Below are 12,696 nucleotides of genomic sequence, written 5' to 3'. Positions count from 1 at the left end.
TCCGGACCCCCGTGCAGGAAAGGGAAGAGATGCTGCCCCAGGAAGGGTGGTGCTTCTGTCCAGAAATCCTCAGCTGCTATTTCCTGTAATTACCCCAAATAGTGAGAAAATCTAAGGAAGCAGATACTTTAGCAGGGCACATTGCAGCCCCAAACAAAACTGGATTCTGGTGATAAGAAAGGTGATGGATGCTAGAGGGTCACCTAGAAGTGACTGAGGCGATCACGGGTGTTGATGATGAAGAACAAGTTGCTCTGGCAGTGGGAAGACAAACACGGAGGCACGTTTAGACCTCAGCAGCAAGAGCACGCAGAGCCTGCGTATGAACTTGACTTCCCCGAGTCCATCACTTCAGCACTGGCTAAATGATCTCTTAATCATCAGTAATTAAAGCTGTCAGAGCAATATATGTGTTAGTATTAATCCTAAATAACGTAGCAGTCAACATTTCTATCAATAACAGACTGCGAGTAAATACCTTCGAGTACTTTATAAGTCATATTTAGTATTGAAGGCCTACTGTGTGCTGTGTTCTTTTTATACACACACACACAATCTCTAGTTTTCTGTGAAAACTCTGCGAAGTAGTCATGTTTATCCCCATTTTATGGATAAACACACTGAGGCTCAGACTGTCTAGTGAATTGCTTTAGGTCACACAGCTGTTCCAAACTCAAATCAGATTTTAAACTTCTCATAATCATCTTTGTTTTACATCGGGTTGCCTCTTGACCAAATACCCAGTATTAACAATTTGAAATGACAGTGTGTTAGACACACTGTAGTCTAAAATCTCATCCAAGTCATGGCCTTGGTGGGAGAGGAGGGAGTAGTGTTGATTGGGACTGAAGACTTCTGCTTATTAAAGCCCTCTTTTTCTCACTGTGTATTTGGATCCACTATGTCATTAGTGATACTGAAAAACATTGAAAAGAACAAAAAAGAAGCAAAGATCAGATGGTACAGATGTAGACAATACGCCAGAGACAGACAATCTCAAACAACTTGACGCTGGTAATTAAGAAGTGAACTTCTGTCCAGCCTAGAAACTGGGGAGGCTCCTTGGATGAACCCACAGAGGCAAAAAGAACAGTTACTCCACGAAGACAGGCTCAGTCAGTAACTTCTGCCCAACCAGATGTGATGTCTAAATCCACAGCCGAGGTGAATGTGAGGGCTTTTAAACCCTCCTGCCTAAGGACCAGGATCCTAGATGAGAAACTTATAGTTACCAAGAGAACCCACAGACAGACCCAGCTCGCTTCTATGCCCCCTGTTCCAGCCTCTCAGTCAGTACAGATAGATCACTCAGCTATACGTGACCGTGCTGAATATTGACTGTATTCTGACCTTCGGTCGAGGGCAGTACCCAAAATCTTAAAGATTTTCCAGCTTCCTCTTTATGTCCCCTTCATTCATCTATCATATACGTACGGAGAGTTTGTAAGTACCAGGCAGTATGCTCAGTGCTATTGATGCTCTGATATCAACTTTTGTGAAATGTGGGGGTCACTGGGAAGATAGAGGATAATCAAATGACAAACATAAATTCATGGCGGTAATGTTATACATTTGATAAGGACCTGAAATTATGCTAATGGAATGTCAGGACTACACTTAATCTTCTCCATTATACTAGGAAAGTGTGGTTCTCAGGGATGATACAACGTTCTCAAAGATATGTCCCCTACAGAGGATGGAGTTAGGATCCGATCCAGGACCATCTGATGTAAAAAGCCCAGGAATCTGTCTACTTTCTCACATTTCCCTTGGCAAACCACAGATCTCTTCCTCATCTTGTGCAATATCTGGATTTGGGTTTCCTGAGATTTCACCTTTTCACAAACTCTTTGACATAAATTTTTCTAACATCTAGTACTTGTAATTTCACCAGGCTCAAGAAGCCTATTACAGATAAGCTTTAGCACTGAGAATCAAAAATGATTCTTTTCCAGAAAACTAGATTACTATCTAGGGCAAAATTAAATCTTTCCACATTTCCGACTGTTCTGGATTAATACGGCAACAGTGCCCTCTCATGGCCATTTATTGTATTACATGTCTCTTTGCTGCGGAGGAGCACATTTTGGTCGTAGTGAAGACCTCTTGCAAGGCCAGGATTTATAATGAATCTCCCTTTATTCCCTTGATCGCCTTTATTCCTCATTTTCCAACCACCTACAGCTCACACCATGTCTATCTATTCCAGAGGCAAAGTCATGGGTATAGCGTGTAGCATGTTTCAGAGACTGAGCATCGGGATGCCAGGGCCCCATGACAGAAAGTGAGCTTGCCAATGTAAACCACCTACTGATAACCTCCAGGATTTGGATTACCCACTAGGCTTGGCAGATTAATGTATCATCTCTTGCTATACCACACTTCTTTTCTGAAGACTGTGCCCACCCATATACTCTCTCCACTACCCTACAACTACAGGAAATGGACTGCATCTTATACATTCATTTGAAGTAGGTAATATGTGCCCATGGTGATGAACAAGTTACCGTTCCTGCTCTAAACTTTATGCTCTGCTTGGGAAGCAGGTAGCCATTAGTCTATAAAACTTCCAGTTACATAATTTCTACAACAATGAGGATCTAGAAGTCGTGCATGAGATAAGACTAGGTTTGGGAACTAGAAAAGTTTATCCTGATGCTAGAGAAGGTATGGTATTCCAAAAACAGAGACGAGATTGGTCAAGAAGGATCAGGGAGTTTGGGGGAAACCTGAACGGCACTTCTTCTGGCGTTGAAGTGACTGATCAGTGTGAGGTCAGCTACTAGGAATAGATGTTAGGCAATCCCAAGGATGGTAAACTATTAACAGAGAATGTCATTAATTTAACTGTTGAGAATAAGCTGATGTTAAAGGCCTACAATCTGACACCTGGTATTTATTTGAGGAGCTAGTTTAAACTCTTTGGAGGGAAATGTTGAAGTGGAGATCATTCTGAATCTTTGCCTATTCTGAATCTTCCCAGGAGAAGAGAATACTGCAAAATTTAATTTTTTTTTTTTTTTGTCTTTTTCATTTTTATCGGTACCAGGGATCGAACTCACAACTGCCTGCTTGCAAGGCAGGCGCTTATGCCGCTGAGCTAAATCCCCAGCCCCAAAATTTAATATTTACATCTGCTCCATTGCTCATGCAAGATGAGAGGGTAACTACAGCAATCATAATTGCCAGCGTTGGCAGCAATAGAGCTTAGAGGCCCAAAGAGAAGAGAGTGGTGGCACCTGTGGGATTCCAATGGTGAACTGTGGCTATAAAAAATAGGAATGGGGGGCTGGGGATTTAGCTCAGCGGCATAAGCGCCTGCATTGCAGGCAGGCAGTCGTGAGTTCGATCCCTGGTACCAATAAAAATGAAAAAGACAAAAAAAAAAAAAAAAAGTAATTCATGGGCTGGGGATTTAGCTCAGCGGCATAAGCGCCTGCCTTGCAAGCAGGCAGTCATGAGTTCGATCCCTGGATAAAAATGAAAAAGACCAAAAAAAAAAAAAAATAGGATATGAAGTTTTATGTATCATATAATGCCAAGAAGTTCATATAATGTAGCATACCTTAAGTTAAACATGCTAGATTTGAATTCAGGAAATCTGGGTTCAAATCCTATCCCTCTATTAGGTTTTTTTTTTTTTTTTCTTCTTCTTCTTCTTCTTCTTCTTCTTCTTCTTCTTCTTCTTCTTCTTCTTCTTCTTCTTCTTCTTCTTCAATTCACATCGAAATCATGAACTGGCAAAGTACAGCTCAGTTAGCAGTCATCGCATCACCAGATGACTCTGAGTAATACCTTCCACCTGAGTGCATCATATGGACAATATAACAAGTTCTCTTGAGTCTCCATTTTGGCATCTGAAAAAAAAATAGTACCTGCTTTCAGATAGTTGTGAAGCAGTATGTTTAAAGTGTATAACATCAGATATTCAAGATCAGTTTATTATTAGTAATATTGACAGTATTTAATATTTGGAGAAAAATCTATACATGCAAGAAATACTTAAGGATAACTTATTTTCCTCACACTCCAGTTATTTTCCAATTTTCTAAAAATTTGTATAAAAATTAGAAGGAGAGGGACAGTAGTTTTGGATAGAAATATGATTAGCCCACTGTTTGCTAAATTTCCCAGGCTGGGGAGTCCATCTCAAAAGCACTGATCTCCAGGCCAAAAATATTGAGCCATTATCTTTAAAGGATAAGCCTGGTACTCTGACCGGCTTGGCAGATGAGTTTTATAATTAGGCTCTTTTGGGACGCGCAGGTTTGAGGACTGGAAACGCCAATTGTAGCTATTACAAGGACGAGAGCCTACAATTCCCATGCTGCCGCACGAACTCGCACGGAGCAAGCTCGAAGCTTGCCGGGAGTTGTAGTTTCCGTGAGACAGACCTTTGCCTATAAGAACGCCGGAGATGGCTGCCGAAAACCAACCCTCCCACAATGCAAAGGTCGCCTGTGACGTCATCAGGCGCAGGCCGGGAACCAAGCAGGCGGTTTCTGCCTCCAGTACCACCACCTCCACCGCCTCCGCCGCCTCCGCCGCCGCCGCCCCCGCCGCCGCCGCCCCCGCCCCCGCTCCCCCTATCCCCTCTCCCACCCCCACCGCTTCCGCGGACTCGGCGGCCTAGGCCACCGCCACTGCCGCCCCCACAACCATCTCCACCGCTGCTTCCTTGGGGGCCCCCGCTGCCTTTGCATCATCGAGACTCTAAGCCTCGAAGAAAAAGCGGTACAGAGTCCATCTCGCGGGCCCGGGGCACAGGCATGGCGGATGGCGGCAGCGGCGGAGCAACGGGTGCGGTGGGCGGCGGAGGAGCGGGCCAGGCCTCGGCAGGGACAGCCACCGGCGGGACGGGCTCGAGCGGCGGCGGCGGCCCCATCAACCCGGCCTCGCTTCCTCCCGGCGACCCTCAGCTCATCGCTCTCATCGTGGAGCAGCTCAAGAGCCGGGGCCTGTTTGACAGCTTCCGCCGGGACTGCCTGGCCGACGTGGACACCAAGGTACCTGAGGCCGTCCAGCGGTGGGGAGCCGTGCTGGGCCCGGAGCCGGCCAGATGGCTGCTTTGATTGCTGAGAGTAAAACAAAAGACTGGAAGAGCACAGGCAGTGACACATTAAGCCGCCTGGGGCAGTACAGTACGGAGAGGTTTCTGCGAGATGGGCATGTGGTGCTCTGCCCTTCTAGGGCTAGCTGTGGTTTTAAACCACCAGTTTCTCAATTTGAGGGCTTAATACGGATTTTAGAGCCTACACGCAGTCTTTTCTAAAGTGGAACTTCCTTGAGCCTCTCAAAAAACATTTTTTATGTTAAGAACAATGGAGGAAAAGAATCTTGATGGCGCACACCTGTGGTCTCAGCACGAGGGAGCCTGAAACTGGAGGATCAGTGAGAGTTCGGGGCCAGCCTGAACTACATAGGGAGACCCTGTCTCAAAAAATAAAAACAGTGGAGCAAGACAGATAGGCACACAAAAATGCTTTAGAATTGTCACTCATTCTTTGTTCATCCCAAAGGACCTGACATTAAATACAGTGTTTTGGATGCAGTCATCAGCATATTACATAATGGTTACTTGGCCTTTTTTTCCACCTTGTGATTTGCAACTTGGATGAGGTTAAGTTGTAGAACCAACACCCTTATTTTGTATCTCTTGACTAATTAAGAGAATTGATGCTTTTTAAAATCTTAATACTGAAGGCCACTCACACACAACACACACTAAGTGAAATGCTGTCTTATTTGCCTGCCAGAATTGTTTGGATTTAATAAAAATGTGTGTGTGTTTAGCGTCAGACATAATACAGTAGTAGTTACTGGAACATTCACTTTCTCCCTTTTCAAGGTTGTAAGGTTCCAAGTCTCTGTGACTGACTGGGCTCCTCCAAGGTTGTAATTTCTCTTCGCTGACCCTGCAGTGAAAAGCTTTCGCCTGCCTGATAGCAAGATTGTGAGCTTAAAATTAGACTGTCCAGATAAGGAAAGACTGACTCTTATTTATTCACTAAATGTTTATTGACCTGTAATGTGCTGGAAGCCCTACCTCATGGCTTCTAGAATCGAAAAACTGCCACGGAAACCAACTAGTTTATATGTAGTAAGTGATGGATGCTATTACCCTCCTGCAAGATGAAAAACCCAAGTGGAAGCACTCTCTTTAAAGCCTTTGCTTTAATTGTTGTAATTTGTTTAATATAGAAAGGCATGGACAGAGCTTTCCACCATTCCTAGTACTGGATGTTCTCAGCTTCCCATTAGAAGTTCTTCACTCCAGTAACAAAAGTATTCGTATGATTTTAAAAGAGAAACAGGAGGGTTGGTGGAAGCCATTGAGGCCTTCCCCATGACACCTCCTTAGCTGTTCTGTCTGAGCCACGAGGGCATTTTCATTCCTGTTGCTTTAGTCCGGTGGTTTGCAAGGTGTGGTCTTTTGATTAGCAACATTAGTGTCATCTCAGAACTTACTGGAAATGCAGATTCTTAGACTCCACCACAGACTGCTGGAGTATTCAGAAGAAAGCAAAGAGTTGGTATCTGTAGTTTCCTTTGCAGTACATCCAAAGTATGAATAGAACAGGCCGAGAGGGAGGGTTAAATAGTACAATAAAATGTGCAGGAAAAGGCCTATTAGGTCTGTTGAATCCCTAAGTGGAGGGGTTAGTCTATATTATTTGAATTTGTTAGGGCTTGGTGAGAACAGCCCCTGTCCTCTGTAAACAAGTTTTTGCTTGCTCAAACCAGGTGGGCTATTTTGAGAGAGGAGATAGTATCAGGGTTCCTGTTTACAAGTGACAAGTCTAACTCCTTTGAGCAAGGAGGGATTAAAGGAACAAACTATGCCAGGGATTGTTCACTGGCAATCTTTCATCTTTGTTCTTGATTTTACTGTCCCTCCTAGTGACATCCCGCATTTCATTACTAGTACCCCTTGACTACATCCTGCAGCTTCTTCCTCTAGAGGGAGACTTCTCCCTCTGCTTCAGGAAATCCTAGAGAATCTCCTCCTTATCTTAGCAGAGCACAGGACCCAGTACCCTTGTGAAGACGAGAACATGGTTACCAGGATAAAGAACTGCTAGGCAGATAGTATATGGGAATTTGTGGAATTTACACCTCTCCCTCATCTCCTGCCTTCACTCTCTAGGTTTAGTGAAGAGTCCTCGTCAGTTTACTCGCTTGGCCTTTAGCAGAGTCACTTGAGGTCCCCTGGTTCCTCTCTCTGTTTTATTTCCCTGATAGTTAGCAAACTTGGCCACAATTATGCTGCATACAAACCACATCTTGGTTTGCAACAAGCTTCTCGTCTCGTGAAACAAATCAAACAAATTCATCTGATCTAGATAGGCTTCAGCTGTATGCCTGGGCTGCAGGGCCAAGGCTGTGAGTTGGGGTTAGGCTTGTTTCCCATGTGTCCATCCTAGGCCCCGGGCCATAGGAGCAGACTGTGGTGCATATGACAGGACCTCTTAGAGGGTCACCAGAACACAAGAGCCAAACAAGAAGCATAACCACATTTAAAGCCTCTGGTCTCCAGCATTCCACTGTGCAGAGCTTCACATTACTGATCTCCACATCAGTGGGCTGAAGATGTATTCTTTGCCTAAAATGAAGGGATGAAGCAGCACACACTCTTGGAAATGCAGACCTTGAATTCCTTGGGTTTATTGAGGAACTTTCCAGTGTTGCTCTCCTGAGCATAGTTGAGTCCAGAGCATTTGAAACCAGTTAGTGCCTTATGAGCTCTTTTATAGACTACATGTTGTTTTCCCATAACCTTTGATAACATCTGTGACTATAGTCTATATTCTTGAGTCACACTGAGGTGGTCCCTCATTTTATGCAGGGAATTTGCCAAGTTTATTGCTGAGAACACTCCTACGAGGTAAGTGGGGCAGGGACATTTTAGTTTTACCAATGGAAGCTTGGTGGTTGGGTGACTTGTTGAAAGTCACTAAGTGGATATGGAGCCAGGTCTAAAACCCAGGTCCCATCATTCAAAAACAGCTTGTGTCTGACCCTCACTTGGCCACATTTCAGCCACGTGAGCAGGGTGTTTCCCTTCCCAAGCCTAAAAGTCTAGTCTCTGATATGGAAGCCGAAGAATGCGAATAGAGCTGCTGCCAGCAGTTCCTGGAGAAGTAAACGGGATCGTGCAGTGAAACACGGCCTCGTGCCTCCTGCATAGATGGGCGCTTATGACGGCCACTGACCCCTGGCTGCACTGTGCATGGCAAGCTCCACGGATAGCTGGAAGTGTATTTGGGTGTGACAAGACGTGGGTCCTAGATGGCTGAGGCCTAAAGCTTTGCTGCGTATAAGAGCTGACATCATCTCTTTTTAATGTTTTAGCCAGCATACCAAAACCTGAGGCAGAAAGTGGATAATTTTGTGTCAACACATCTGGACAAACAGGAATGGAATCCTACAATGAACAAGAACCAACTGCGAAACGGTCTGCGGCAGAGTGTGGTTCAGTAAGTAAGCAGGCTTAGAGCTTTTGAGAAAGCAGTGGTCACAGGGACATGCCCACGCAGGCTGCTGGGAGTCACTATCTAGTCACAGGAGTGATACTTTATATCCAGTGCGGTAGTCTGCTCCTTTGTTATACTCCAGGGTGAAGAAAAGCTCCTGCAATTCCTGCTGGTTTGCGGAGGCTTAGAAGGCCTCCCTCAGGTCTCCTGGGCACGCTGAAGTTTCTTCCAGATTGTGCGACTTGTTCTCTGTTCTTTAGCGTTTTCAGTGTAGTCTAAACGTGAGTTTTCTACCAAGATAAATGGAGTTTGGGTCTTGGACAAGAGCAGCTTAGTCTTTATTTTCACAAGCAAATGTGAGTTCTGTAAATTCTGTGAATGCATCTTGGCCTTCTTTAACGCTTAGGGGCAGCTTGCAGAGGATGTGGTCTTTCAAGGTATTGTCCTTCGCAGTAATAAACCAAGTGTTTACTTGTAAAGGTGCTCCAGAGAGCTCATCCAAGTGCCTTCAGAGTTACAGGGCACAGGTAGAAATGGGATGTGGAATCTGGTGTCCTGAGGTGAGCTTTATTTGATCTCAGATTTTTTAAAACTCTCCTGAATATGTGAAAGCCTGTGTCTTTCAAAATATCAGGGAGTTATAATCAGTACGAAAAAGCCAATCTCTGAAGAATACCTGATGCATGATTCCCTTTACATTCATGAGCTAACAGATGGAGAGCAAATTTGTGGTCCCCTGGGGTTAGGGATGGCGGGAAGAGGGGATGATATTTATGGTAGCGCAGGGGGCCCCTGTGGCGGTGTAGGTCGTAGTGACAGTGCTTATCTGAAGCTGTTCACCTGAGACTGTGCTGCCGTGCTTTGGGTATAGTTATGCTGGGGAAGTGTGGCTGCAGCGGCACGGCAGTGTTGGGAACCAGTTGAAGGGATGAGGTTGTGGGGCCTCAAGAATGGGTTTCATGCCCCAAGTGTTTGAATACAAATATTGTTAGATTTTGATTACATTTTGCTCTGCTTGGAAAGCACTTTCGGGGTGTATTTTAGCCCCACTAGCTTAGAAACATTGCTTCTGGGTTGCCTATTACGTGTTATAAGTAGTGGTCATCACTGGAAGCCGCTGAGTTTCTGGTGATGAAAGTGCTTCACCCCGACTGGTTTGTGTTGTGTGTGGTTTGAGGATAGCGACAAGCTTGCTGCCAAATGTCATTTCTGCTTTGCGTAGTAAGAGAATAATCGTTGGGGGGATAGAGTCAAATCCAAGGTGATTGGCTTTGACCGGATGATTAAGGTCTTCACCTGCGCATGTTGTCAGTTTCCTGCTATGTTGTCACTTGTTTTGTTTTGGGGCGATCTGCCTAGGTTTATGTGGTTCCTTTGCACAAAGTTGAAGTAGTAGTGGGTGAGACTGAGTTAGGAATAGTGGGTAGCTGCTAGTTGTGAATTTCCCCTCAAAAGAGAGATTACAGTGACCTGAACTCCCTGGGGTACGTAGATCACCTTTAAAGAACTCCCTAGAAGGGCACGAGTAGTTAGTTCTCTCTGGCCTCTCTCCTGACACGTGGGGCTTATTGGGGCTGCAGATGACTCTCAAAGGAACTAAAAACAGTGATCTGTCTTGTCTCCCCAAGGTCAGGGATGCTGGAAGCAGGAGTGGACAGGATTATATCGCAGGTGGTGGATCCAAAACTGAACCACATCTTCAGGCCACAGATAGAACGAGCAATTCATGAGTTCCTGGCAGCCAAGAAGAAGGAAGCGATGAGGGAAGCACCGGCACCCCCGCCCGAGCCTGAAAGCCAGGACCCTGCGGCTCTGTCCCAAGACACTTCCTAAGGTCTGTGGTCCCATTTTTGTCTGGGAACATCTGTGTCTTATAGATACATACGATGAAAGGAAAGAGGTGAGCTGTAATAGGGGATCGTAGTTCTTACCTATTCAGAGATGTGTTTACAGCAGATGGGCTTCCCCTCCTGTAGGACCTGTGTTTCTCTGAGAACTAAGTAGTATTTTCCTACATCGCTGAGTATAATACTCTGTGCGACTAGAGCTGAGCATTTAAGATACGTGTAGATGCTTCACTAGAATCCAGCTGGGATAATTGGCATGTGCCAGGGAAATGCACATGGAAGTCTTCCTTTTCTAAAATTGCTCAAATGAGTCTCTTCCCTGGACATGAGTTAACTTGAATTTGCAATTTTAATATAAAATCAAGCAGTGCGTTCTAAAGTGGTGTACCAAACGGGATTCGTGGTCTGCTTTGAGCTCTGATACATTTCCATGTTTAGTAAGGTTTCTGGTTTACCATTCTGTTCCCATGAGATTCTTCTGTTCTCCCTTTTTTATTAAATTAGGAATTAAATTTTTAAAAATCAGCACTAGATGCACAAATGAGTGCTACTTTCAGGTTTGAGAAGACGGTAAATAGGAGCTTGGACTTTCTTACCCAGTCATTGTTGACAATCCTTGGGGTGAGTCCTAGCCGCTTGTTCAGCTCTTGGTGTTCTCTTAAGATTCTTTGAGATGTCTGTCATTTCTCATAAAGCAGCTAAGTGATGTGAAATGACGGGGGCCTTCAGTGAAGGATGCAAAAGCAGCAAGCTTATGTGGGCACTCACTTAAGTGTGGGATTGTCTTTCACTTGGGGGATGGACCTTGAGTCCATTATGGAGTATAAAATATTCATTTTTAAGTCTTTCTAGTATGACTGTAAATTCCTTTAGGAACATAAAATTGAGTATTGTCTTAAAAAGTGACATTTTGGTATGATTGTCTTTTCTTTTTAGAATAGACCCGACACCGTTTGAAAGCTCTGTTTAATGATGAAGAAATGGATTCCTGTTACTCAAGAGTACCACTGTGGTTGGCCGGGGTCAGCACTGCCTTCAAGATTGCTACTTTGGCCTTGGCACAGTGTCCAGATTGAACAGGGAGCAAGAACGGCCGTGAGAAAAGTTGTTCGTGTGTCCCTGCTCCATGCCGCAATTTGACCAGCCTGTCCAGTGGTGTGACACCTAGTAAACACTACAGAATTATAAACACTACAGCAACTTAGCACGATCCTTAAGCAAACTTTTATACTTGAACGTGGACACTGCACATGGGTTTTAGTATATGTGCTGCCGAAGCGAGCACTGCACCTGGGTTTTAGAGTTTGCACTCTGGGGTAACAGAAGCTATCATGAAAGAACATAGTGAGTCCCAAAGATAACTTCAGAGGATGAGGAGAGTTCACTTAGCTGGGAGTAGGTATATGGCAGTGCTTACGTGGTGCTGTATCTCGGAGTCACAAACTAGAATGTACAAGCAGATGACTTTGATAGCCTTAAAACTGTGACCTTCTTGTACATGAATCCTAGTCAGTTTCTTTTCCATTGTCAGAGGTGACAAAACAAGCAGCCGTGGATTGAGAAGGAAGTCAGATATTAGGTACAGCCACTGTTAAGCTCTTTGTCCAGGCATCTTTCCATCCTGCAAGAGCTACAGAGACTCAGAAATTTTCTCTTCTCACGGTTGCATTTTTTAGAGAAATGATCAACAAATCAGTAAATGGTGTTTTGTAATAAAATTGTTTGATACTTCTGCTTTGCAGCTTCAGCTGAATATTAGATCCCGTGTGTGTGTGTGTGTGTGTGTGTGTGTGTGTGTGACAGAGAGAGAGAGAGAGATGACTGGTAGCAGAGGTTTGGTGGCTGTGACAACTTCTGAAGCTAGTAGATAGGCACAGGTGGTGTCCTTCCTCCTTGAACCACTACCAGTGCTGGTCACTTGAGGGCAGCACATCCTGCCAGGGTTTCTCAGCCTGGGGTGTGCACAAGTATCCCCAAGGATCTTGGGAAGTACATGTTCTAGTTTGGAAGTTCTGAGGTGAGACCTGCACATCTGTGTCTTCAGCAAGCTGATGAGTTATGTTATGTCCCTGGGCCTTGAGACACCTTTGTACAGCAAACCTTCAGTGATGTCAGAGACTAGTCCAGACCAAGAATCCTGAGTTTTCAGCCGAGCCTACTCCTGGGTATTGCTAATCTGATTTTTTTGTTGATGTTACTAGGAATTGAACACACTAGTTTCCCAGGGCCGTGTACATGCTAATAAGTACGTGCATTACAATGAGCTAGTAAGTTCCATGCCCGGCCCTAATCTTACATTTGAACCATTTCATGTGGTTCCATGTTAAAATGAATGTTCCACTTGTTATTTAACCTTAAATCCCCTGAATTAGGAC

At 44.7% G+C, this 12,696-nt stretch overlaps 1 protein-coding gene across 1 annotated transcript; it reads left to right on the top strand.

Moving 5' to 3' along the window:
- Positions 1-4,470: 4,470 nt before the first annotated feature.
- Bod1 (biorientation of chromosomes in cell division 1) lies at positions 4,471-12,056 on the top strand. Its single transcript, XM_003473219.5, has 4 exons — positions 4,471-5,006; positions 8,353-8,477; positions 10,103-10,308; positions 11,258-12,056. Exons 1-3 carry the CDS (start codon positions 4,770-4,772, stop codon positions 10,305-10,307), a joined length of 567 nt encoding a protein of 188 aa, XP_003473267.1. The 5' UTR covers positions 4,471-4,769; the 3' UTR covers position 10,308; positions 11,258-12,056.
- Positions 12,057-12,696: the final 640 nt, after the last annotated feature.

Source organism: Cavia porcellus, unplaced genomic scaffold (genome assembly GCF_034190915.1).
Source record: "Cavia porcellus strain 051 isolate PalLab524CR breed Dunkin Hartley unplaced genomic scaffold, mCavPor4.1 scaffold_19, whole genome shotgun sequence".
NCBI classification, from domain to species: Eukaryota; Metazoa; Chordata; class Mammalia; order Rodentia; family Caviidae; genus Cavia; species Cavia porcellus.
The sequence above is the reverse complement of the archived record's forward strand: the minus strand, read 5'-3'. Positions and strand labels throughout refer to the sequence as shown.

Bases quoted from the DNA above. Each gene is read 5' to 3' on its own strand.
- Bod1 (XM_003473219.5), top strand. From the start codon at position 4,770: ATGGCGGATGGCGGCAGCGGCGGAGCAACGGGTGCGGTGGGCGGCGGA. The intron at 5,007-8,352 runs GTACCTGAGGCC...TTAATGTTTTAG, and splicing joins TGGCCGACGTGGACACCAAG to CCAGCATACCAAAACCTGAG. The intron at 8,478-10,102 runs GTAAGTAAGCAG...TGTCTCCCCAAG, and splicing joins CTGCGGCAGAGTGTGGTTCA to GTCAGGGATGCTGGAAGCAG.